This window comes from Psittacula echo, assembly GCF_963264785.1.
Source record: "Psittacula echo genome assembly, chromosome: 1".
Classification (NCBI taxonomy): Eukaryota; Metazoa; Chordata; class Aves; order Psittaciformes; family Psittacidae; genus Psittacula; species Psittacula echo.
This window is the reverse complement of record NC_137735.1, coordinates 10,015,153-10,038,881: the sequence shown is the minus strand read 5'-3', so window position 1 is coordinate 10,038,881 and position 23,729 is coordinate 10,015,153. Positions and strand designations below refer to the sequence as shown.

The 23,729-nt window shown below is 36.1% G+C and overlaps 1 protein-coding gene across 1 annotated transcript in view; it reads right to left on the bottom strand.

Annotated features, from left to right (window-relative positions):
• Positions 1 to 1,509: 1,509 nt before the first annotated feature.
• Positions 1,510 to 23,729, bottom strand: part of GRK4 (G protein-coupled receptor kinase 4) — a gene marked incomplete at its 3' end in the record, with an annotated part of 36,551 nt that continues 14,331 nt past the window's right edge. Inside the window, exons 4-16 of the mRNA XM_080631863.1 lie at positions 22,681 to 22,758; positions 21,487 to 21,587; positions 20,030 to 20,122; positions 18,629 to 18,692; positions 17,717 to 17,857; positions 15,131 to 15,321; positions 9,936 to 9,973; positions 7,342 to 7,431; positions 6,581 to 6,789; positions 5,411 to 5,548; positions 4,470 to 4,607; positions 3,096 to 3,218; positions 1,510 to 1,563 (exon numbers count right to left, since the gene is read on the bottom strand). Of these exons, the coding sequence (XP_080487989.1) occupies positions 1,510 to 1,563; positions 3,096 to 3,218; positions 4,470 to 4,607; positions 5,411 to 5,548; positions 6,581 to 6,789; positions 7,342 to 7,431; positions 9,936 to 9,973; positions 15,131 to 15,321; positions 17,717 to 17,857; positions 18,629 to 18,692; positions 20,030 to 20,122; positions 21,487 to 21,587; positions 22,681 to 22,758 (1,458 nt within the window). The remainder of the gene's footprint in view (positions 1,564 to 3,095; positions 3,219 to 4,469; positions 4,608 to 5,410; positions 5,549 to 6,580; positions 6,790 to 7,341; positions 7,432 to 9,935; positions 9,974 to 15,130; positions 15,322 to 17,716; positions 17,858 to 18,628; positions 18,693 to 20,029; positions 20,123 to 21,486; positions 21,588 to 22,680; positions 22,759 to 23,729) is intronic.

The window sequence follows — 23,729 nt, the reverse complement described above, 5'->3', positions numbered from 1 at the left end:
CTTGCAAGTTTCTCAGAAGCAGCTTAAGTTTTTTGCAGTGGGTCTGCGGATCACAAGCACAAACCTATTTGAGGTAGAGGGACAATCAGGAGCTCCGCACGTATAATACATGTGTGGTCTAGTTGGTGCCCTAAAGATTTGAGAGGAAAAAAAAACATTCGCACTCAGTGAAGACAAATCTTCAGAGCACAGAACAAACTATGTAACAAAAGTCTTGTCTCCAGCTCCAAGAGTGCTTCATTATATTTGAAATCCCTAACTCCAACTTTGAAACCAGAAGAGGCTCTTAATGTGTTCCCTAAATTCATTCTCATACACACATTAACAGTTTTACCAGAAACTTTACAAAATGAAACTAAAGCCTGGCATACTTTGAGTCCAGAAGAAGGGAAGTTTGACAAGCTTTCAAGCAGCTGGAAACAGTTTTGCTTATGAACATCAGGTAATCATAACTAAAACTTCAATACCAGCTCCACATCTGCGTCAAGCAATTATTAAAGGCAGGTTTTAATGTTTAAGTTTTTAAAGGTTCTTAGGAAAGATTATTTACATAATTAAATTTGACACTTAATACTACCTTGTTCTTCCCTCAGTGGCAGTGATCGCTGTCAACCTCATCATATTGCGCATTCCAACATAATAAGCAGAGATGAAGTTAGTAACAAGAGCCCATGCTTTGTTTTGTAACCCATTATAAAACTGTAACATCCTACAGGGAGTTGTAAACAATTTAATTTACAGGAAAAACTAAAAAGGTGCCCCCACAAGTAAAAATAAACCCTTTTAGGAAAGACAACAAAGTACTCAAAATATAGCTCCGGAATTTTGGCATGGGTCTACTCGCAAAGTCCATGCCAAGAAACTGCACAGAAAGGATATGTAAGACAGGTAGAAAAGAAGAATGGGGTAAATACAGTTTGTTACAGAATTAAGCTAAATGTTCAGAATTCTCCATATATAGAGAAATACAGAAAGACATTCTACAGAGTGAGAGAGTAAAGAGCAGTTCCATAATAGATGGCCATAGTGCACCGAATTCTACTTTTTCCTTAGCAGTTGCTTGAAAGATACATTAGGTAATAGCACTGCTATGCTGCTGGATAATACCGGAAGTCTGGAATTTATCAGTACAGCAATTTTACTGTTAAGAAAAACTGCTAATAAAGACCCTGAACAGAAGAGTTTTACCAATAGCATACAAAGTCAAGTTACATTGATGCCATAGATATCTCTGTGCTTTAAAATCCTTTTAGTATTTCTAGATTCATTCCACTGGGAAAAAAAAAATAAATCAAGGTAAATCAAATACATACAGAAACACACTCACTCAAATGGCACTCATTGCTTTTTGTACAATTAAGCTTTAGTGAAAATATACATCTTAAAACAAATGAAGTACAAATGTACAAAAATCCTTGAACTCAGATAAAAAATATATATAATACACTTTGCTACAGAGATATAAAACATTTAAAGTTTGCTCATCCTTTCTGATGAGAGTAAAATGATTTAAAGTCGGGAGGACTCCTGCTCATCGTCACTGCAATCAGATTTAAAGCAGACCTGCAAGAGAAGACGAAAGAGAGAATTTGGCTGCAGAACTGACACTATCATTGGTTTGTGTGTTTTATGGGCCACATAAAGGCTGGGGGTGCGGCAGCGGATGGCTTTTTCCAGCACATTTTATTCCATACTAACTAAATACTTTGGGAATATCAAAGGAAACCACAACCCAACCCCAAATCTCAAGTCATTAAAGTTTCATTTACCCTTAAGTTCCTTCCTTCTTTTAACTTCACAAGACAATTAACTGCAGTCTTACAACTTCAAAACCAACTAAGGGCCCTCAAGCCGCATTATTTTTTTTAGGACTCTTTCTCAATACATAGAACTATATCTTAGGACAGTCTGAAACCTGCTGATTCAGTTGGAAAAAGACTACAGTAAGACACAAGCTTTAACTTCAGCTATGTGACATTATCAGTACACTTAACCATTCCTTCTATTCCATTACTGTAAGTGGGGGAAAAGTGAATTTGAAAAGGTGGACTAAAAATTAGAGTACTATTATACATTCCATTAGCACTGTACCATTTTAGAGAGGTGAATTACCAGCTGATGACAAAAAATATCATCATGCAATTTTAATACACAACCCTGTTGTATGCTCCTAGCAATTTTAAAATTCCATTTCTGCTTGAAAGCAAGAGTCATTTATCCAGAAGTGCTCTCTACTAGAATACACTCATGCTTCTCAAGATAATTCCACTCTAAGTGCAGGCATACTGAGCAAGCAGAATTGTGTTCAACATCTTCAACTGAAAACCTGAACAAATAGCCTATTTCTCCTGACCTAAAAACAAGCACAATATGCCATGTGTCTTTTAGGTGGTAAATACTCAAGTCATACACCTCTAAATGTTTAATAAAGAGTAGAAGTTATGTGTGTAAGAGAAGGCTGTGCATTATCAGTTGTGTAAACATATATTATGTTGTTTTGGTAAAGGCATTAAACTACCTAAGATGTTTTAGTGTTTGTTTCATGACACTTCATCACACTCATTCATTTAGGGGATATTTTTACTTATTAAATACACTAAAATGCTTCATTGGGAGCCCAGCTTTCTGAAGGAGTAAGTCCCAGGAGTTGCATTGCTCCACCATACTCCTGAGTTCATTAGTCAATATTATTTAAGTTCTTGCAGAGATGGACTGAGTTATCTCTGAAGTCATCTCCCCAGAACTTTTTATAGGAAATTGGCAAAATACATAAGAAGCAAAACCCAAATTAATATATTTAAGAAAGAACAATCTATACCACAGCTGTTAACAGCAGACACTACCTTCTCCCCAGGTAACAACTAGCAGACACTAGAGGAAGACAGAATGCTGAGGGAGGAAAAACTCCTGGAGTTCTATGGATTTCTACTGTTTCTGAAATGCAGTGCAGAGGCAAAGCCGTAATAAACCAGAATTCATTAGTTTCAGTATTCAGCAAAAAACTAATTTTGCCTATCACAAAATAATATAAAAGACTGAATGGATTTTAAGGTCTTACTGCCAATTTTCTTACAAAAGAAAAGAAATACCCTTACCTCTCCACTAAAAAGTCTGTGAAAAAAGCCTCTCTTTGGTTTAGGAGACCTCTCTCTGTCTGGTGACACGGTACCATCAGTTTCATATGCATTGATATCTTCAAAGCATCCCGTTTCAATCATCTTTGAAACACATGAAATACAAATGAAATATCCACACAAGCCTCTCAGACAAATTTCATGCATTATCTGTTCAGCCTGGCTCCTAACAATTTACAAATTCATCAGCCAAACTACACCACTTGCAGAGCTCTGTGAAGGAAGACACAAAGTCTGCATTAACCCTCCTTGTGCATCCAGCAAAATAAAGAACAGCAATAAAGGCACTGCCATGCAGGTAAGTGCTCTGATGCCCCTTGCTCTGGTAAGGCATTTCTTCTGCCTATGAAGCAGTAATGAGAAGTTTTTAGAACAAGAAATTGATTTTCCTTTCATCTATTCTACTAATATCAGAGCAGTCAGCCTAACAAATATAGGATCCCTATACCCTGGACTGAACTTAATTAATAAACATGACATTGATGAGGAAAAATGATGATTCTGTGCAGAATACTACTACCTGCATAGTACTGAGGGGATACTTTTTACCAAGGGGTTGAATTGCACTTTTGGGGGAAAAAGTAGCTGATGCCTGACCACAGTAATTTAAAGATCATTCTGGTTTTCTGGATAGAATTCAAGACAATACTGATTTCAGAAAGTTATAAATATTTTATAATATGGGGAAGACACTCATAGCAAAACCTACAATTTTAAATAATTGTTACTGAGTATTCTTTGTGAAATAACACAAGATTTGAATTTCCTAAATGCAGACTGAACTGCACACAGAGGTAGCAAAATTCTAGTATGCTATGCAGAAAACTAGAATACTGACTCACTAGGTAGATGAAAAAGCTCTAAGAGAAAGTCTGCCTCAAGCTGTATTGAACTGTTTGTTTTGAAACCTTAGAAAAGGTGAATCTGCAGTTCTGTATTACCATTCACTCAGATACTCTATTGACACACAGGCAGGATAACGTATTTGCTTTTGAGTGTTTTGAATAGCATTCATTCCCTCCTATAAACAGCAGCATTGAATAACATGTGATAGAACAAGGAAAATGTGGTCATACTGTTACTAAATACCGTTCCGTATGTTGCAGCTATGATGACAAATGACATTCTGTTTGTGCAGATTTACCATAGATCTGAATTTGTAGCAAGTTGTTCATATTTTGGGAAAAACACGTCTTGGAAGTCACTCAGCAAAGAAGTCTAAAGCAGACACCAATTTACATCTTACAGAGAAAGTTAATCCTATAATTATATCCCTTATAAATCTTCTATATTGCTGTGCTAAAGGAAATAGTTTTTAAATGAAATATACAATACCTCATTTTGCCAAGGGATTGAGACACAACCCGTAACAAATTTGGAATAGAAGTCATCATCTGTAGTATCCAGGTTCACCCCTTTTACTGTTGAGAACTGCTCTATGTCCAGGACATCTTTACAATATACGGCACGTGGCTGCAGTACAAGACAAGATTGCTTCATTAAGGTTTTGGGGTTGTGGGGGGTTGTGGGTTGGTTTGTTTGTTTCCCTAGATGAGCAAAAAGGGAGCAAAATGCCTGCATATATATACATATTTCATGTTGCTGATCACCAAATGACACTATACTACAAAATGACAAGAAATACTACAGAAAAAAAAGATGCCCTTCATAAGGCACCTGACCAATTCCATCCATCCTGCAAGTAACAGAAAAGAAATATCTAAACCGGAAACAGCATGACAACTTCCTGGGTTTCTTAATGGTTGCCATAATTCACTTATCATCTGTCACCCTCCTTTTAACTCCAGAGTAATTTGTTCAAAGCTAGTCTTCATTTGTTCAGCATCCGAGCTACAGAAGTAGACTTTTAAGGACTAAGAAATCAGTTATTTACTGATTTATTGTAAATCATTTTGTGATCTCAGATGAAATTTGGATATAAGGAAGAAGCTCTTTACTGTGAGGGTGGTGAGGCATTGGAACAGGTTGCCCAAGGAAGTGGTAAATGCTCCATCCCTGGCAATGTTCAAGGCCAGGTTGGATAGAGCCTTGGGCGACACAGTCTAGAGCGAGGCATCTCTGCCCATGCCAGGGCGTTGGAACTGGATGATCTTAAGGTCCTTTCCAACTCTAACTATTCTACAATGAAAACAGTGGCATTTTCCTGCCAATTTAACTAACTTCAAGGGTTTCTCTTGAGCCACATGATTGCTGACATGGAATTACGGCAGTTCTTGCCTTTTTAGATACTAATCAAAACTGTCTCACCTACTTACATCTGGCAAGAATGGAGGTTCTAACATGTTAGCTTCCAGCCTCTTGAAGTTAATATTCTTGAAAATAGGATGTTGCTTTACAATAGTAGCTCCGTCTTCCGTGCAACCCAGTCGTTCCCCTGGATTTTTAGCAAGTAACTGCAAAGATATGGGGAAAAAAAAAAAAAAAAAAGACTGATCCAGTGATACAATCCCATAATAAAAAATAAATAAATAAAAAGGAAGGAAAGAAGGAAAGAAGGAAAGAAGGAAAGAAGGAAAGAAGGAAAGAAGGAAAGAAGGAAAGAAGGAAAGAAGGAAAGAAGGAAAGAAGGAAAGAAGGAAAGAAGGAAAGAAGGAAAGAAGGAAAGAAGGAAAGAAGGAAAGAAGAAGGAAAGAAGGAAAGAAGAAGGAAAGAAGGAAAGAAGGAAAAGATATACAATGTCTTTAAAAATATTTATATTTTTACCTGGCTTTTTATTAGGTAAAATTTATCATGGTATAAAAATGAACTGGAAATCCAAACTACAACATTCTGGAAGCAGAAAGACTTTTAGTAGGCAAAAGAATCCTTGAAAGCAGCCCCATTGAAGATTATACCCAAACTTATATAAAATATATTTTATTTGATGCCATACTGAATAGATATTTACAGTACAGACTTAGCTGTAGACTTTACTTTCAGGAAATAGATTTACTTTTTTTTTTTTTTCCCAATGGGCTTAGGTAATGCACATATTTTGCATAAATACTCAAGAAAACTTAGAAGCTTTCTGTATAGCCATGCCTCTTATTAAATTTAAGAACACGCAAGACCAAAACAGCTCGTCTCATACAGACTCTTTTAGGCAAGGGAACTAGTGTACTATGCCATTTCTGCCCATGCAGTATCAAAGATGAGTATGCTAGTGTACTCCTTTTATAATTACATGTGGTCCAAGGAGTACTGGAATTTTTCATTCACATGATGAAAAACCACTTTATGCAGCCTGTCTTCCTTTTGAAAACAATTCTGAATCCTCAGAGTTTGATAACTGAACAGCTCATGGCCAGTCACAAACTTCTATCTGAACGAGAGGAAGATTTTAGAACTCCAGCTTTGAAAAATTCTCAATGGAAAACATTAAAGTAGTTCATCTCTTAAAAAGGATTAGAAATTTAATTTTCAAACCTCTATGTCTCTTCACCCACCATCCTGCAGATTGATTTTGCCTCCTCTGAGAACTTGTCAGAATATGTTTCCTGGTCTTCCTTTACTCTCCGGTCAATTTCATCCCGTTTGACCCTTTCCTTATGTTTCCTGAATGGAGACTGGCCTTCAATCATTTCATAAATCAAGCACCCAAGACCCCACCAATCAGGGCTGAACGTGTACTTCTCGTTTTTCAGCACTTCTGGAGCTACAAGACACAAAGAAAGAAACCCCAATGACAATTCCCTTTAAATTGACTAATTGAATATTGGAAAAACTCTCAGGTACTCCTTTGGCTCTGTGCAGAGACCCCTGCACCACTCCTTTGTACTTTGAAGAAACGTTCATTTCTACAGTCAGGACTCTGTTTATATCCAAGAGAAACACTTGAGTTCTTTAACACTTAAGACCAGTATTATTTACAAAATGAGAATGAAGTTTTTTCAAAGCATGAAAATAAACCCTGTTGTCACAGTAATTCATCTGCTTACCTGTGACTCTAAATCTCTTAGACCCTCAGAAACAAATGAGATGCTTTCGTAAAGCTCTACCTAAAACTAGAATTTTCGGAGTTAAGTTTTCAAGTTTATCACTAGCTATCAGTAATTGACTACTAAGACCTACCACAGCATATTGTAACATTTCTTCCCATGTCTAGTAACTAATCCAGGCCCAGAAGAGTTCATTGGACAGGTCATTCATATATCCACAGAAGCAAATTTTCTGCTAAAATATAACTAGCAAAGGACACTGTACATACCCATGTAACCAACAGTCCCAACTCGTCCTCGGACCGTTTCTCCTTCTGGAATCTGCACAGCTAATCCAAGATCTGAAATTCTGATATGTCCTATTTACATTAAAATAAAGTATACGTAGTCAGCAAATAATACAGTGTTATCACTTTTAATAAAAAAAAATCTTTGTAGTATACATCAAAAAAACTCCACCCCAAAACATCAAAACATTCACATACTCACAAACTTAAGTTTATTCAACTTAACTAGAAAGGAGTGATTTATCATTATTCAACTCTTCCTTAAATACATAAACGAAGAGAGGCACAGATCTAATTGATTTCCTGAAGGTCATACAAAAAAAGTTGCTGTTAAGTACCCTAATTCCTAGCTTTGGTAGAGGCTGCTACTCTAGGACGACTAGAAATGATGACTGCTCATTTCAAATTCTATATCTATACATCAGACGCTTGTATTTTTCCATTCTATATGCCTGCCCATCACATCAGAATTTACTCCATTTATTCCAAATATGAGAAAACTGTATCCTGTACTGAGACAACCAACTAAACTTTGTTAGATTTTCCTCTAACAAAGCAATAATAATGCTAAGCACAAGAAATTGGAATTGCTATCCACATTCCCACCCCAAAAGAAAAGTAGCTTAGCCATAACCTACTTAGAACTATTTGTATTCTAACATGTCCATTCAATATTAGGGTTTCTCCTTCTCAAGAATCAGTCCAATGTAGATAACAGCTTCTATTTCACTTTATTAGCCAAACTTCCCAAGTTGACTGCCTTTCCTGTTACACGTTTACACTACTACCTCTAATCTAGTAGCCTGGTATGAGACTATGATTTGTTATGATGGGGAAACAGTGCAAGAAGGGCAATGGGAGTAAGTTTATCCACCCTCTCTTAGATTCCCATGGACAGATACAGTTCTTTGCTGGACAGACTCAAGAGCAAATGATTCAAGATAGTTCGAGAAAAGAGTTGTACTGACATGATTCTAACTTAAAAATACATAAGGTATTTTCTTTAAAATATAAAAGACTAGACAGAAGGAAGGGCAATTACAGCTGCCACTCAATTTTAAAACAGAAAATTGCCGCAATCATCTCTAGTAGAAAGGTTCAGGGAGAGAAAAAACAGAACAAAAGACATTTATTTCTAATACTGGATATAAGGGCAGGGACAGTATCCTTTACAAAACCGGCACAGATTCACAGAATAACCCAGGCTGGAAGGGACTTCAGAAGGTTTCATGTACAAACTCCTGAGCAAGCAAGTGGTCAAGGATTTTTAAATTCTTGTCTAGAAAACCTCCAAGAGTGGACACTGCATCACCTCTCTGGGTAGCCTATTCACCTGCCCGAGTGTCCTTTGTGCATATATTCTCTGTCATTCAAAAGCTCTGCGGGATCAGTGTTAGTTAACAGCATATTAATTTCTTCTTTACATGTAACATATAATCAAGGGGGAGGGAGAATGGAGAAAATCAAGTGCCACTCTGTATACTGGTTGGAAATAACTAAATGCTCTTCAGCGGCAAATGCTATTTTAAATACATTCAGATGCTCTTCCATTCCCCGACATCTGATGAGCCCTTTTTCAAGTGCAGGATCTGAGCTCCTGAAGTGATTTTCTAATTAGTCCCCTCTGCTCTCTGGAACAAGATCAGAATATCCCTGGCAGAGAGAAAGCATTCTAGTGCAGTCCTGCAAGGCTACATTTTTTCCTCAAAGAAGCGTTCAGCTTTTGCAAGACGTTGCTGGAGAGGAAAATTAAAGAATGCATTTGATGTCTAAGCAGAGCTTTAGGTCTTGGAAAGTGACTTCTCCCAAGCATCACCTCTTTAGAAATTTTATCAGTCAGAACATGCTGACTTTTAAAAAAATATTGTGCTAATGATCTCAAAAATGGTTTTTCTTTAACTAAAATATTCAGCAATTGCAAAAATAAGCTGGTAATATTAATTCCCATCTTAGAAGAAGGTAATTGCTGCACATATTCTATAATGAATTCAAAAGATTCTGATAAATTTCATATAAAGTCATTAGAGAAAATTAATTTGGCTTTTGACAAACAAAAACTACAAACACTTCTCCATACTGTTTGCACTTCCGTGATTCCTTCCAGCCACAAATGCATCAGTGACCATCAGACCTGTTTTAGTTGAAATGTTAAATCATTTCAAGATGAAGATGACATTTCAAATTTCTTTATTTCTTAAACATTATTGTTTACTAAGTAATATTCCAGCACTGCATCTAACAATCACATTTCCATAGGTGAAGAAAAGACAAACAGAGAACAAATCTATATAAAAGTTTTAACCATCTTAAATCAAGGGCAGGGGAGAAGAGGAACAGAATGGGAAAAGTAGCCATTTTAAGGTGGGAAATTGACTCAAACATCATCACTGATGTCCCCCACAGACCCAGTATTTTCCTCTACTTTCTAAAACAGAAGGGCAGTTTTTTCTTTACTAATTATAATTAACATGTGTCAATCAGATCCCATTTATCATGAAGAAACCCTTTGATTTCTGGCATACTTTTAATTAGATTTGCAATTCCCAATTTAAAAATTAATTTTAATTTTTACTTACCACAGTCATCCAGGAGTATATTTTCAGGCTTCAAGTCTCTACAAAGTAAAAAGAATAGAAATGTGAATTACACAAAGGCAAAATCATTAGTCATCATCAAGTGCAACATCAGACTTCTTGGTTCCATCTATGTACAAAGAAAGTTGGGAAGTTGAGGACCTATAATACAAATAGAACCACAGAACTCAAAATCCATTTTTTTCCAACTCTCTACTCCATTTATATTAACAACTGCAATTCATATTTCACAGGTGAAAAACTTTATGTAACACTAAAATCCTGATATAAAGAACCACTATCTTGCACAGAAATTTGTGCTCATGAGTGAGAAGTATTTTCCTAAGAGTATCAGCCATACAACTCCACAGTGGTAAAACTTGCTTGCAGGGCTTGCTGTAGTTTGATGCTCGTTCCTTGCTATGTTCCACCCCAGGATGCCAGAATATCAACAGAGAGTAATATTCCCAAGACTAAGTATCAGCTTGGTATCATCCATTCAAATTCCATTCGTTTATTTTGGACATGCAGCTTCTAAAGCTTACTAGACACTTCATTTAGTTAGGATTCTTTGCAATTTCAACTCTAAGAGTCTGTACTACTCTTAACATCAAAGTTTCACATGAAATATTTTTTAGCTATTAAATGCTTGCAAGAATCAGGAAATACTAAAATGGAAATCAATTCAGTGAGGAAACCTGTACATTTTTACTTTAAGAACAAAAGAAACTCAATAGGATATTTGGATTTTCTCCCTACCCAAGGAAAATCTGGGGAGTCACTGAAGCTGATTCAGAAGCTGTTCAGAGATTACTTCAGGATCTATAGTCTAGCAGATTCTACTGAGAACATACATGGTTTTGTACACATAAAATACACATATGCATGAAATACGTGTATAAATTTATATTGAGATACATATAAAATCATGATTTGCATCAGAAAGTATGCAGACTGTAATACAGTCTTTTAGATTTATTCCGCCACCAAATATCATGAAGCCAGAAATAGACAAGGAAAAAATCAGTACTTAGCTAAAGATTCAGTTGTTATTGGAATAGATTGCTAAAAACCATATGTATGTATATAGGTATATGTACAGTTGTGAAAAAAAGTTACTCATATACAAGCAGAATAACATAAAAGAAACAATTTTAGGAAGACCAACTCTAGAATTCATATTCAAAATTAGAGATAAATATACACACCCACATTTGTTAACCAAGAAATATATATGCTTTTTCCCCAAACATTCATAACTTCATGCTCTGTAGTATGTGTATTCATTTAAAGTTTCATTATTTCATAACATTAACTGCACAAAGTCAGCAAGATGCTTTCCTTCTAATACTATGAAGTCTGGACAGTCTCCATAATGTTAATCAGTTGATGTTAAATATGAGATTACAACGCCAGAGAGACCAGGAGAGATAAGAGTAAATAAAAAAAATAACCCCCCCAAAAATTAAGACAATAAATTCAGCTCAAACTTTACACAGAAACTACTTCAAGGCATATAATATATGCTCAAGTTAACTCAAGTAAACAAGTTTAAGAGTTCCATCTTGTCCTGGTTTAGCAGTAGCAGTCACTTTTTCTCCTTCTTAGTAGCTGGTGCAGTGCTGTGTTTTTCACTTTTGGCCTGGGGACAGTACTGATAAAAAACGATGTTTTCAGTTGCTGGTCAGAATGTTTACCCTGACCAAGGACTTTGTGAGTCTCATGCTCTGCCAGGGAGGAGGAGAAGCCGGTAGAAAGCAGAGACAGGACACCTGATCCAAACTAGCCAAAGAGGTATTCCATACCATAGCACGTCATGCCTAGGATGTAACTGAAAGTACCCGGAAGGGCTGGAACTCTGCGGGGTGGGGGCAAGGTACCGGTCGGTGAGCGGTTGTACTCTCTTCCCTTGTTATTTCCTTTATCATTATTATTGTTGGTAGCAGTAGTGATTTGTATTATACCTTAGTTATTAAACTGTTCTTATCTCAACCTGTGGGAGTTGCATTCTTTTGATTCTCCTCCCCATCCCTCCAGGAGCGGGGGGAAGAAAGGGTGGGGGGGAAGTAGACTGCTTGGTTCTAATTTACAGCCTGGGCTTAAACCACGACACATCTCCAAGGTGGTGGATTAAAACCTAACCTAAACCCCAAGGCTTAACTAGCAACATCTGCTGCTTAATAGAAGCTAATTCTGTTCTGACATGATTTCGGTTGGTCAATAGTCAAACTTGTTTCCAGCCAAAATTCCATCTCTTTAATGCTATTTGTTTCTAAGCCTAGCAGTTCTCAAAGAAGTCAGCTTCTGGAAGCATTCAGCTATAAATTCTAGCTCCAGGATGCTTGCTTTTGGGTATTAGCCTTCTCCCTCTTTCCTTCCTCCACCATGACAGATGTCAAAGTCACACCTTTTGTGAAGGTTTTCCCTTATGAAGCAGGGAGGACTGCAAAACTCACAAAACGAAAAAGTATATTATAAACAGTTGGATAAAAATACATATATTTAAACTGGACTAAACAATGACTAGTGCATTTGTGCTACAGCTTACACCAGCCTTCCTACCAATAAAATTCCTGGACAAAAATCCTTCAGGGGATTTTATTGCCAAGATGTCAACTAACCATACACACAAGGGAGGCAAGGAGCTACTTGGGTTTATCAACTACAGCTTCAACAGGTCTTTGAGCCTGATCTTTGACTTTCCAGGCACATTCAGTGGATTACGAGCACCTACATGAGTTTGTAAGGAAAACCTAGGTATTTGGTAAAAAACACTACTCCTTGAGGGGTCAGGTTAACTCCTGCAGGAGAACTCCAGCAATCAAGTCCCTTTTGGAAAGCAGGCACTGGTTCCCCACTCTGTCTTATGCAAACCCTGACTTTGCTCTCCGTATGATGAGACATTTTATCCAGCCAATGGATGAATAGCTCCACTACTGACTGTTCCTGTCTGTTTGCTTATTTTTCTGATGTCAGCAACATATGGCAAAGTAGAGAGTTTCATAAGCTCCCACTGAAGAAGCAAACTGGCTCAATTGCTGTCATAGGGCAGCATGGGGCCCTCCTTCCAGCTCTGCACCTGCTCTTTTAACCCAGTGGGAACCCCACTAACAAAACGGCACAACTGACTCCAGGGTCCTACTGACAGCACTAACACCACTGCTTGACAGTCAGTAGTGACTGGAATAAAGAGAGATGAAACACACAATAAAAATCTGATGTTAATGGAAAGTCAGGCCTAGTTTTTCCGCTTATGAGACATTTTGCTACTGATGGTGACACATCCCAAACACAGTAAGCTTAGAATACATTTTAATGTGACTGGCCTCCATTAAAACTGCCATTCCAGAACTGAACAAAATTGACAAGACGAACTGATTTTACTGCTATCTGCTGACACCCATCTGCACCAAGGATTTCTATTTTCAGAAGTCCTGAATTTCCCTTCTTCCACTGCCTCTACAGTACACTTCACTGTGAATATACAGATGGATAGCTACAAAAACATGTTCTCAAGAAAATATAACACTATGGAACAAAACTACAGTCTGCTTTTAACAGTTTACACTATTGGTCTAAAAAGCCTTTAAAACTCCTCCTTTAAAGCTGGAGAACAAATGCAGTAATAAATCTTGAGAGATGGCGACAAGAGAAAGAACTAGCTCCAATTTCAGAAATACCAATATTAAATGCCTTCAAAATGACAGCAAAATAAAAACACTCCTTCTGTGTTTTCTTGCCATGGCAAACAAGAAATACTAGTTACCATAATTTGGAATAAATAAATCACTGACTCATGAAAATGTGCTTCATGATGTTCTCTCCTCCAACAACAGTAAGACTGGAGGTTGCCAGCATAACTTTGTTGATAAGAATAAAATAATTATGGCAAATTTTCCCAAGCTTTGTTTCACTGATCACATATAATCACTGAACTGCTGCTTAAATGCATTTCCATGAAGATGCCTGATACAGAATTTTGATCAGGTAACATATCATTGTAATTGGTGACATACTGAAGACTTCCATGACCACCTGTTTTAGACCACTCCAGAAGAACCCACAACCACTCCAAGATCTGGAATCAGATAGAGAACGCTAGGATTTGACATATGTGTTTGAAGGCCTTCTTCTAGGCGAATTGCTAACAAGTTGGGCTTAAACACAAGGGCTGGGGGTGGTGCGGTTGTGTTTTTGTTTTGTTTGGGTTTGTTGTTTTTGTTTTATTGTGTTTTAAACAGTTTTGTTTTCTCTTGAGCAATGTGAAATGAACTACTTGTTCATTTCAAGCTCATCATGGAGATTAAACCACTGATCTCTGCTTCTCTTCTACCATGCATGCCAAAACACACTGCATAACACTGCAAGATGGGCCAAATTCTTTAGGGAACCACATGCAATATCCAGCATAAGCCTGATCTACTCTGTGGTTCTGCCACCTTGTGCTGTGTGTATGTTAGCCTTCTATACTGGGGAGGGAAAACACTCAGGCTCACATATATTAAAGTAATGCAGGATTATACTTTAAATCTTCTTTGAAAACAAGTGGCACTTGGTGTTGATGCCAGAAACATAAAGAAAGCATTCTTGGTCCACCACTAAGTTTTGTTTCTGTAATATTAATGCCAGGGGTTAAATGAGGTATGTAGAGAGACAAAAGAGAGCAGTAAGACCATCAAATCTCAATTACAATTAATAAGGCTTCTGATAGTTTCATTAATTAAAAAGGAGTAAAGTGTTTATTGGAGGAATCTAAAATAAATACAGAAGAAAGAGGGCAATACAGATTATAATTGACTGTTTAACCTCCTGGGCACAATAAGCAATGCAGCAAGGGACTTCTATAGCCTTCTATGAACTTCTAGTTTTAGAGTGGGCAGGAATGCAATCTCATGTTCCTAAAACTTAAGAGTTACTAATGAATTTGCTCTATAAATCATAACTTACTTCCATTTTATAAACCCACCTTGAATCAACTTCATAATGCTTTAGAATATAGCAACTATCTAGACCTAAATTAACAGTAAGAAGACAAATAAGATCAGTAATTCTGAAAGACATGCTGTGAAAAAGACAACTAATTTTTTTGCTTCTTTTATTATAAAGCATAAGCTTGTTTCAGTAGAAAACAATTAATACATTCAATGCAGAACAGACATGGAAAATTCAAGGTACAAGTGACTATAGATGACACTGACCTGTAAACAATTCTCTCCTTCTGTAAATCCTCCAGACCACAGCACAATTCTGCAGCATAGAAAATAGCCCTTTCTTCATCAAAGCCAGGATTTCCCATGTTATATATGTGAAACTTCAAATCCCCTCCATTCATTATGGTTAATACTAAACACAGGGCATCTTTCGTCTCATATGTATAGGATAAACTAACCTAAAATGTGGCAGGGGGAGAAGATGACCATTATTCATTCATAAACCCCAATACAATTCACAGCTCTTTTTTTCCAATACAAGCAACATATGAATCCTTTTTTAAAAACAAAAAAGGACAAAACAGCCAAGTACATAATCATTCCTGCACATACTTGAAGACACAAAGGAATTCAGACTAATGTGCATGCATATACAAACTCTACATCACCATACAAGAATTCAGTGACCTGTCTAGATACCACAGAGCTCCATCCAGACAGTACATTTTATTGAGGATGCCCCTCAGCTGCACATTATCTATATTACTTCTTTGTGAAGATAACGTGCACATAGACCTTATTTTATTAATACTTCAGGAATTCAGCATTATCAAACCATTTTCCTAAACTTCTGCAAGATTCAAAGTTGCCCCACACTAGGGAACCAAAAAATGTTACTTAAGATCAAATGTATAGTTTCTATTTCTCTCCGCAAATAACTGCATATTTCCCTGGCTCAGAACTTGCCAACTGTTGAGACATCTATAAAGCTCTTTATAGTCTAAATAAATTTAAAACAATGTAATATACTGCAAAATTGAACAGATGTTAAGTTAAAAACTCAGTTTCAATAGAAAAAGCTACGCTACTGATGATCATCTAGCAGAATCTTCAAAATACATCTTCACCCTTAAAGATGAACTAAACCGCACTCTTACTTCAGAAGCATAAATGAAATACTAAATAATAAACTGAAATTATTATACAAATCAGCTTCTTATGGCAGAGGTACCTATTTAGAGGTTTTAAAATGACGTCTCCAGCTATTAATGACAAATTATTTACCCAATTCCAATCCAGTATTACTGCAGATCCTACATCTAGACTTATTCTGTTGCATTAAAGAAAAACATTGGCTAGCAAGAGGAAAATAACTTCTGCTCAATCCTATAAAGTGATTTCAAATTCAACTTGGATCAATTATTCATTTATATATGTTGAAAAATATGACTCATAAATAGAAGTTTCACTCTTATCTCACATCTCTCTACAACTAGTAATTTCTGGATTCAATTTCAACGAAGTCAAGCCCATGAGCCTTGTGTGAAAACAACATTAGCATATATATATAAAACCAACATTTATAATAATTTAAAACATTAATGTACCTGGCCAGCAAATTCTAGTTTTTCTTTTAGCTGGCTGTATTCTACAGGGGTTATTGTAATACATAAAGCACAGTAGAAAATACATACGTACATATTTTATACATACAGATACATATTTATATAAATAACTTCCACTGTCCTCTAACACAGGTATTTTAAACTCCTCTCTGAACAGCAATGCAAAATTTATCAGTAAATGGATTTAAAACTAAAGCAACATTCATTTAAAATTAATATATTAGAGAACATAAATTCGATGAAAAGATAAGAATTACCTGAGGGAAAAGTTTACTTGGTATATCTTTGATCATTCCAAGTTATTTCACTGCTTAGTAATTAGAGCTCCTAACAGATCATAATTTATGTGATAGCATCAGGTTAAAGTATTAAGACTAAGACTTTTATTCTCTGGAATTTCTATTAAAAAGTTATGTTAATTGTTTCACACCCAAGATTTCTCTTTAAGCCTTAGTATGCAGCAAAGCAACATAACTAACCTGAATTGATATAGCAGTCAAATTTCATGTTTACCTTGAAATGACTAAGCAGTAGAGTGACAAAAGCTATGAAAATACTTAAGGATATAAAAACTCTAATATTTGAAGTCATAGACATGAAGAATATGCAACTTCTAATGGCAATTAAATAGTAGACTCTCATGAAGTCACCCCTTTGTAAGTGCATCTAGAAATGACCTCCAAAAATGAAATTAGCATTAATTATAAGAAAATAGGCGTATGTGAGGGAAGAAAGGAGTAAAAGAACAAAACAGAGAGCAATGAATTGGAAGAGACAGAGAAGAGTAACAGAATTAAAAAATAGGATGGGATAAAGTATATAGAATATCTTCTTTACTAAAGATAAAAATACTAAGTCATAGGCTGCAGCAGAAGGAATTTAAGCAGTTATTCAAATATGAGTACTACAGAATAATTTATTCACCTTTAAACAGATGACAAAGATTCAGTGTCATCAGCATGCTGAAACACCAAAACCTGATGTTTTGGTTGTGAGAACTAAAGGAGGCAGACTAAAACCAATTCAGTATTGGATAAAGTCCTCTGCACAGAACTATTCCATCTTACAAAAAATGTACTTCTCATTATATCAATCATTTCTCTCAGCAGTATGCACTCTCTAAATCAATCAGAAAATGTCCTGTGGCCACAAGCTCCTGGAAGAGACCAAAATGAAGCAAACAAAGCAAGACAAACTTCTGAGAATAAGATCAGAAGCAGATACTTACTACAAACCTACTGTTCACTTTTTCTAGAATTCTTTTTTCATTTAGAGCCATTGATTCTCCTTTCCTCTTCTTTATTCTCTTTTTTTCTAGCTTTTTACAAGCATACATTTTTCCTGTTGCCCGTACTTGACAGGCACACACCTGAAAAAGAAGGAAGATGTGTCAGAGATGCTGTAGGGTGGGGTTTGGGGGGATGTGTGTTTAGATTTGTTGTGGGTTTTTTGGTTTTTTTTTAAAGAAGATAAAATTTTATTTCCTGTTTGCAAACTCTTGAATGCTCTGAGAAATGAAGGTCTGCAAGTGTCATTACAGGACTTTCACCCAGGAAACAACTTTGAAGGATCACAAAAGCTGTAACAGGAGTAGAAAAAGTGATTATACAGCAGCAAACCCATTTTTGTTGGGGTTGAATAGTTCAGTAAAACTGTGGATCTTGTATTGGTGAAACACCTGACTGTGGTAACAGTATGTGTCTGGGCTAACAGAACAGAGGACAAATATCCACTCCATAATTAAGAGGGAGAAAGATATTGTTAATTTAGTAGCCCTCCTTCCCCTTCAATATCCCCTTCAGTTAAAACATATGGAGGGAAAAAAAAGCCCAATGAATTATAAACAGCATTAATAAAACCTATAGATTTTCCTATTAAGCAGAAACTACATTCTCATTGCCAAATGAAATTCCTGAACAGAGCAACTGTTGTCAGTCAATGGAAGTTTTCTCCAACTTTGTGCATGACATAAAATACTAACACATTAAAGGAAAACAATTTGGGTTGATGACAGTTTGCCCCATGATATGTCAAATGTAGATTGTTAGAATCAAGAATTAAAAAACTGCTTCTCTCCTGTATTAAACTTCTTTTTTTTTTCCTTAAGGATTGCCTTGCAGAAAGATATTTCTGTACTCACCTCTCCAAATCCACCTTTGCCTAATACTCGGTAATGCCTGAACGTGTGTTTGGTTACTGGTTGCCTGATTAACAGAAAGAAACAATTACTGCAAAGGAACTACAAGAGTTAATGATCTTTTCCCTATCCCCAGGCCTGTCTTCATTTTCCCTTTCTTGTTCTGTGACATCTTACTGAACAACAGTTGCCTTAACCTCATGAAGACAGTATTATAACAAGTATTATAATAAGCTGAATTTCAAATTAAAGGGGTGTTCTGATGAGAAACATTGGCTCCCTCATGTGGTCATCACCATTCACAATAGCAGGAAGAAAAACTGATCAATTAGGCCCCCTGTTGTTTAGGTTAGAGCCTTATCTGCTGTCCTCAGCAGTCAATTTTTCACCTCCAGTTGTCTCTCTTAGTTGCAGTATGTTGACACACAGGCTGCATTTCAGTGAGATGATACTTACAATGCAGCATTTAAAGGGTAAACCACTTCCAATTTTACTTAGCTGTTTCACTTCTTCAAAACAGAAAGACTTGTGGTATGCAACTGCAGTTCAAGAGCCACTGATGTAGTGGAAGAGGAAAAGATAACTGGAGGCAGTAAAGGAGTCTGCTATTCTATGCTAAACCACTCCTAAGCAAGTATCAGGCCAGCGCTATTTCATGGTGGTGGGTTTTGCTGTTGTTTTTAATAGAGCATTCATTGTTAATGAACCTTTGTTCTCAGGACAACAAATGGAGGTTCACTTGGTAGAGAATTTGGGTTGAGCCTCAAGTTCTCTTCCTGGTTTTTACTATGAACTCAGTCAAATAAAGACATTGGATAACTGGAATTTACCATAAAGTTAATACTCAATATGTGATCACAATACACAGCAGTGCTGAATTAGAAAGGATTTGTACCAATTTCAGACTTCTGAAAAAGTTTAGAAACTCCTTTACTATTGATTTAAAAGCCCAAGCTAAATTTTCATACATATATATCCTGCTGTCTTGTAATTACTAGATGTATGCCTGTACCACCCTGAAAAACTGATTAGTTACAGTTTTAAAACACTGGGTCATAAAACTAGATTAATCTGCTTCTTAGCCACTAATTACACCAAGTTTGAAACTAAAGGATGATACCATTCCCAAGTATCCCACTGCACACTTGACAGCCAAACATATATCCATGATAATAAATTTGCATTCACCCAATACAGATTTACCACTTGAAAACTACTGGACAGTGCCATTGGAGTAGTGGCACTCTGACTGTGCCATCAACAATCATCCTTTACATCTTTCAGATCATAATTCTTAGACAGGCACTGTCATACATTAGGGCTCTGCAGCATTTCTAGCATAACAAGCAGAACTGGCCACAGAGCAGAGAAGCGTGATAACATAAACATTATAAATAAACTTACTTTTCCAGCCATTTCCACTGTAAAAAACGGGAAAAATACACACTTTCTTGGTAAGCTTCAAAAGGTCTTTTGCTTAGGTATTCATGGACAATTCTAGCAACAGGAAAATAAAATCAATCATACTGAAAAAAACTAATAAGCAGGAGATGCTATCAATCTATTAAAACATTAACATCTCTTAATATCTATTAAATGAATATCTATTAAACATATCAGCAAAGCTGTAGGCAGAAAAACATTGTCACTGTGCTCTACAATGGTTTTAGCCTAGATATCTCACAGAGTGAGTGCCTGTCACAGAAAACTGTTCCTGTCAAAACACTAGTGAATGCCCAACTACTGTTACTTATAGTAACTAGAAAGTTTAACCTCTGCTTTCTCATTGTCTTCAAGCCCATGTAAACATCAGCCTTCCCAGCAGCTATGCAATACATGTATGACTCCATAAGTATGGTCTCTGAAAGATACATACAGGAAAGGATCTACAAGTTTTCATACATTGTTTGGAGTCTGGTAAGTAAAATTTTATTCTGTTTATGCTATATCCAAACCCGAACACCAGGTGCCTTATTCCCCTTAAACTAAACACACCAAAGGGGTTGGGGAACAAGTCATTCAAACTGTATTTGAATGTTTATTGGGCAGAGGAAAGGGGATGACCTACATGACACATCTTCCATTTGAGACATGTTTTACTAGGTGTTCTCACACATCCCTTTCAAATTTATAATCTCAGGTTGTTACAAAGTATGCTTATTTTTTGTTGCCAGGGAGATGACCTAAGCAATGACAAAACATATTGTAATGCTTCAGACATGATCAAGCATGCCTTGAAGAACCAGTAATATTAGAAACAGAATGGATTTAGAAAGACCTGCAACACCGGTAAACATGTACCGTCCCTCCAAGAAAAGCCTTCCCTGTTGCTGCTGTGTGAAATATCACTTCATGACTTCAGAACAAAAGCAAGTTGGATTTGTTTGTGTTAACCCTCACAATCAATCCTCTTATCAGCCATTTTAATGGAATACAACTGCTGGCCTCAGCTCAGCCCGTTTTCAAGAACCATAAATTGCATAACATTGTTCAGAAACCTTTCAAGCTCCAGTTTATAACTTCAGATTTTTCTGAGTATCTTCATCATGGAAGAGAAGTCACTCAAAAAGTAAGACTATAATAAAGAGAAATATTATTCTAATTTACAGAATACTTGTTAGCAGATTATAGTGTGATTTTATGCAAAAAAGAGCATTAAAGAAAAAGCTCTGCAAAAGTCAAACATCTGAATCACATCAGAAGGAAACCTAGTCCTATAATAAGTCTGTTTCAAATTCCTTATTTATACTCATTTCAGACATGAAATACTCCTGGATGTAATAATTTCACCTTTCATTTCTCTCAAACACACAAATTTCTCTTTTGGTACTTAAACTTAGCACTGTGCATTTTTAACTTACCTAGTGCAGTCCATAAAAAGGTCCTTAGAAGGGTTCTTTTCCAGTCTTGCTTTACATTCATTTACTGTTTCCTGAGGTATTTCTGGCAAGTGTGCTGCAGACTTAAAGTAATTAAAAACAGGTAACAATGAAAGCAATCAATAGAACGAGTCAAAGTTCTGTATTCAAATTGAAATGAAATCTTCTAACACAGGAAAAGGAAAGGAATGGTTTGGCTAAAAAGAAAACCAAGCCATATTCAAGCAAAATTTGTGTTTGTTCCCTGTTATAGAAAAATTAATTGAAAGCTATTATAATTATTTACTAGCTCAGTATCTGGGGAAACAAACTTGGTAATAAGTTAAATTTCTTCTCCTTTCCATAAATCTACCACAATAAAAGCAAGTTATCTATTCAGCTTGGCAGGATGGAAGGAAAGGGAAAGAAATACACACACAACTTGGGAAAATATTTCAAACCAGCCCAAGAAATCTTTTGGGGTTTGGTTTTCTTTTTTGCAAGAAATGCATATGACTTATGGCAGTGCCACAGGAATTATTAGAAGAGGTGTGGCAAACTTGAAGTCTATCTGCTTTTAAAGCATCTACAAGACCTTCATTTGGAATAAAATCTTCTCAGGATGTCCAAAGAGAAGCAGAAAGAGCATCTATTTATAGAAGGCAAATGTCTAATTATGTATTTACAGCTTCTATTGGATATCAAAAAAGAGACTCTAATAAATGCAAAAGATCAGCTATTAATGATCTCCATGCAAAATACAGAGATGCAGAATGCTCCAGAACAAAACAAAACAAAACAGCATTTCACTTCGTGAAAACCTGCAGCAATTCTGACCATTTACAGCAAACAAAGCAAGGCCACACAGGAGTCTGAAAGAAGCCTGAGAATTTCAGTGTCTTCAAACTACAAAACTCTGAATTAATTTGTTAATAAGTCTTCTTTAGATGCTAAATGAGTTTGTTCAAAATAGATCTTTGAGACCAGCAGTTTAATAGGAGAATAAATTGTCATGGTAGTAGTCTTACAAGCAGATATGAGTCAAGGCTTCTGCTCAAGTTGCTAAGTTTCACAACATCAGAAGGCAGTATACCTTTCAGAAAGGCAAAAATGGAACTAATGAAGTTAATTTACTACAATGCAACCACTTAGATCTTTATTTATCTGACATTTACAAAACACTTAAGACATATTTACCCCATTAGTGAAGTACGTCTCTAAAACTTTCAGGCCACAGTCTATACGTTTTTCATCTGAAGATACCTCATATTCTGCCTAGGGGAATGGAACAGAAAATCAAGTTCTGTTTAGAGCTATTTCACACTAGTGCCTTTGGTAGATAAAATTTACCATAACACAATGCTCCTAATATAAAAAAAACTGGAGGCTGTCATTGTTCAAAATATTCAAAATCTATTTAAAGATTTTTAGGCTACATAGTGAAATATGTGTGAAGAACAGTCAAGAAAAAAAGCACATGGAATTTACCTTTTGGAAAACATACAGAAACTAACAATAGTGTAAATGCAGTTACAGAAACTGCATCCTAGAGGTTAAATTAGATAAATTACAAGGAAGTTGTATTTATGTAGTATTGTAGGGCAGAATGATTCAGATGGGAAATAATTAAAGTACAATAATCAGCTTTTTCTTCACTGCATTTTTTTTTTCCCTACAGTCCTGCGTAAAACTAGGATAAAACTACTACCTTCCTAGAAAGTCATGTTAGCTGCAAATGAGAGAGATCTAAAGCAAACCCTACTTCATTCTTTGAGAAGACTTAGGAGATACAAAACTTGTGAACTTTTTGACTTAGTAATATATGGTACTGTGATGTAGAAAAAAAGCACCTTGTGGAATACCATGTGTTTTGCAGAGCTTAATAGAGCTCCAGAACTATTTATGGAAGAAGACCCCAAAGCAACAAACCATCAAACATTTACTAATATCAAAAAACTCCAAGGACTACTTACTAATAGTAATTCCATGAAATAATAAAGAAACAAACATCAGTAGTTACAGCATTCATAGGTAACAGAATCTGGGGAAACATTAGAAAAGAGCACTATCAAACAGCGACCAGTATTAGCTTTACTAGCTGGGCTAACACAACAAACTTCGCCTTTTCCTTGACATCACTGCCTCACAAACAAAAAAGAGCTTGAACAAGATTGCTGAAGTCCAGTCCAGAAAAAGGAATCAGGAACCATTTGTAAGAGATAGTAGGTATTTTATCTCACTTCCTT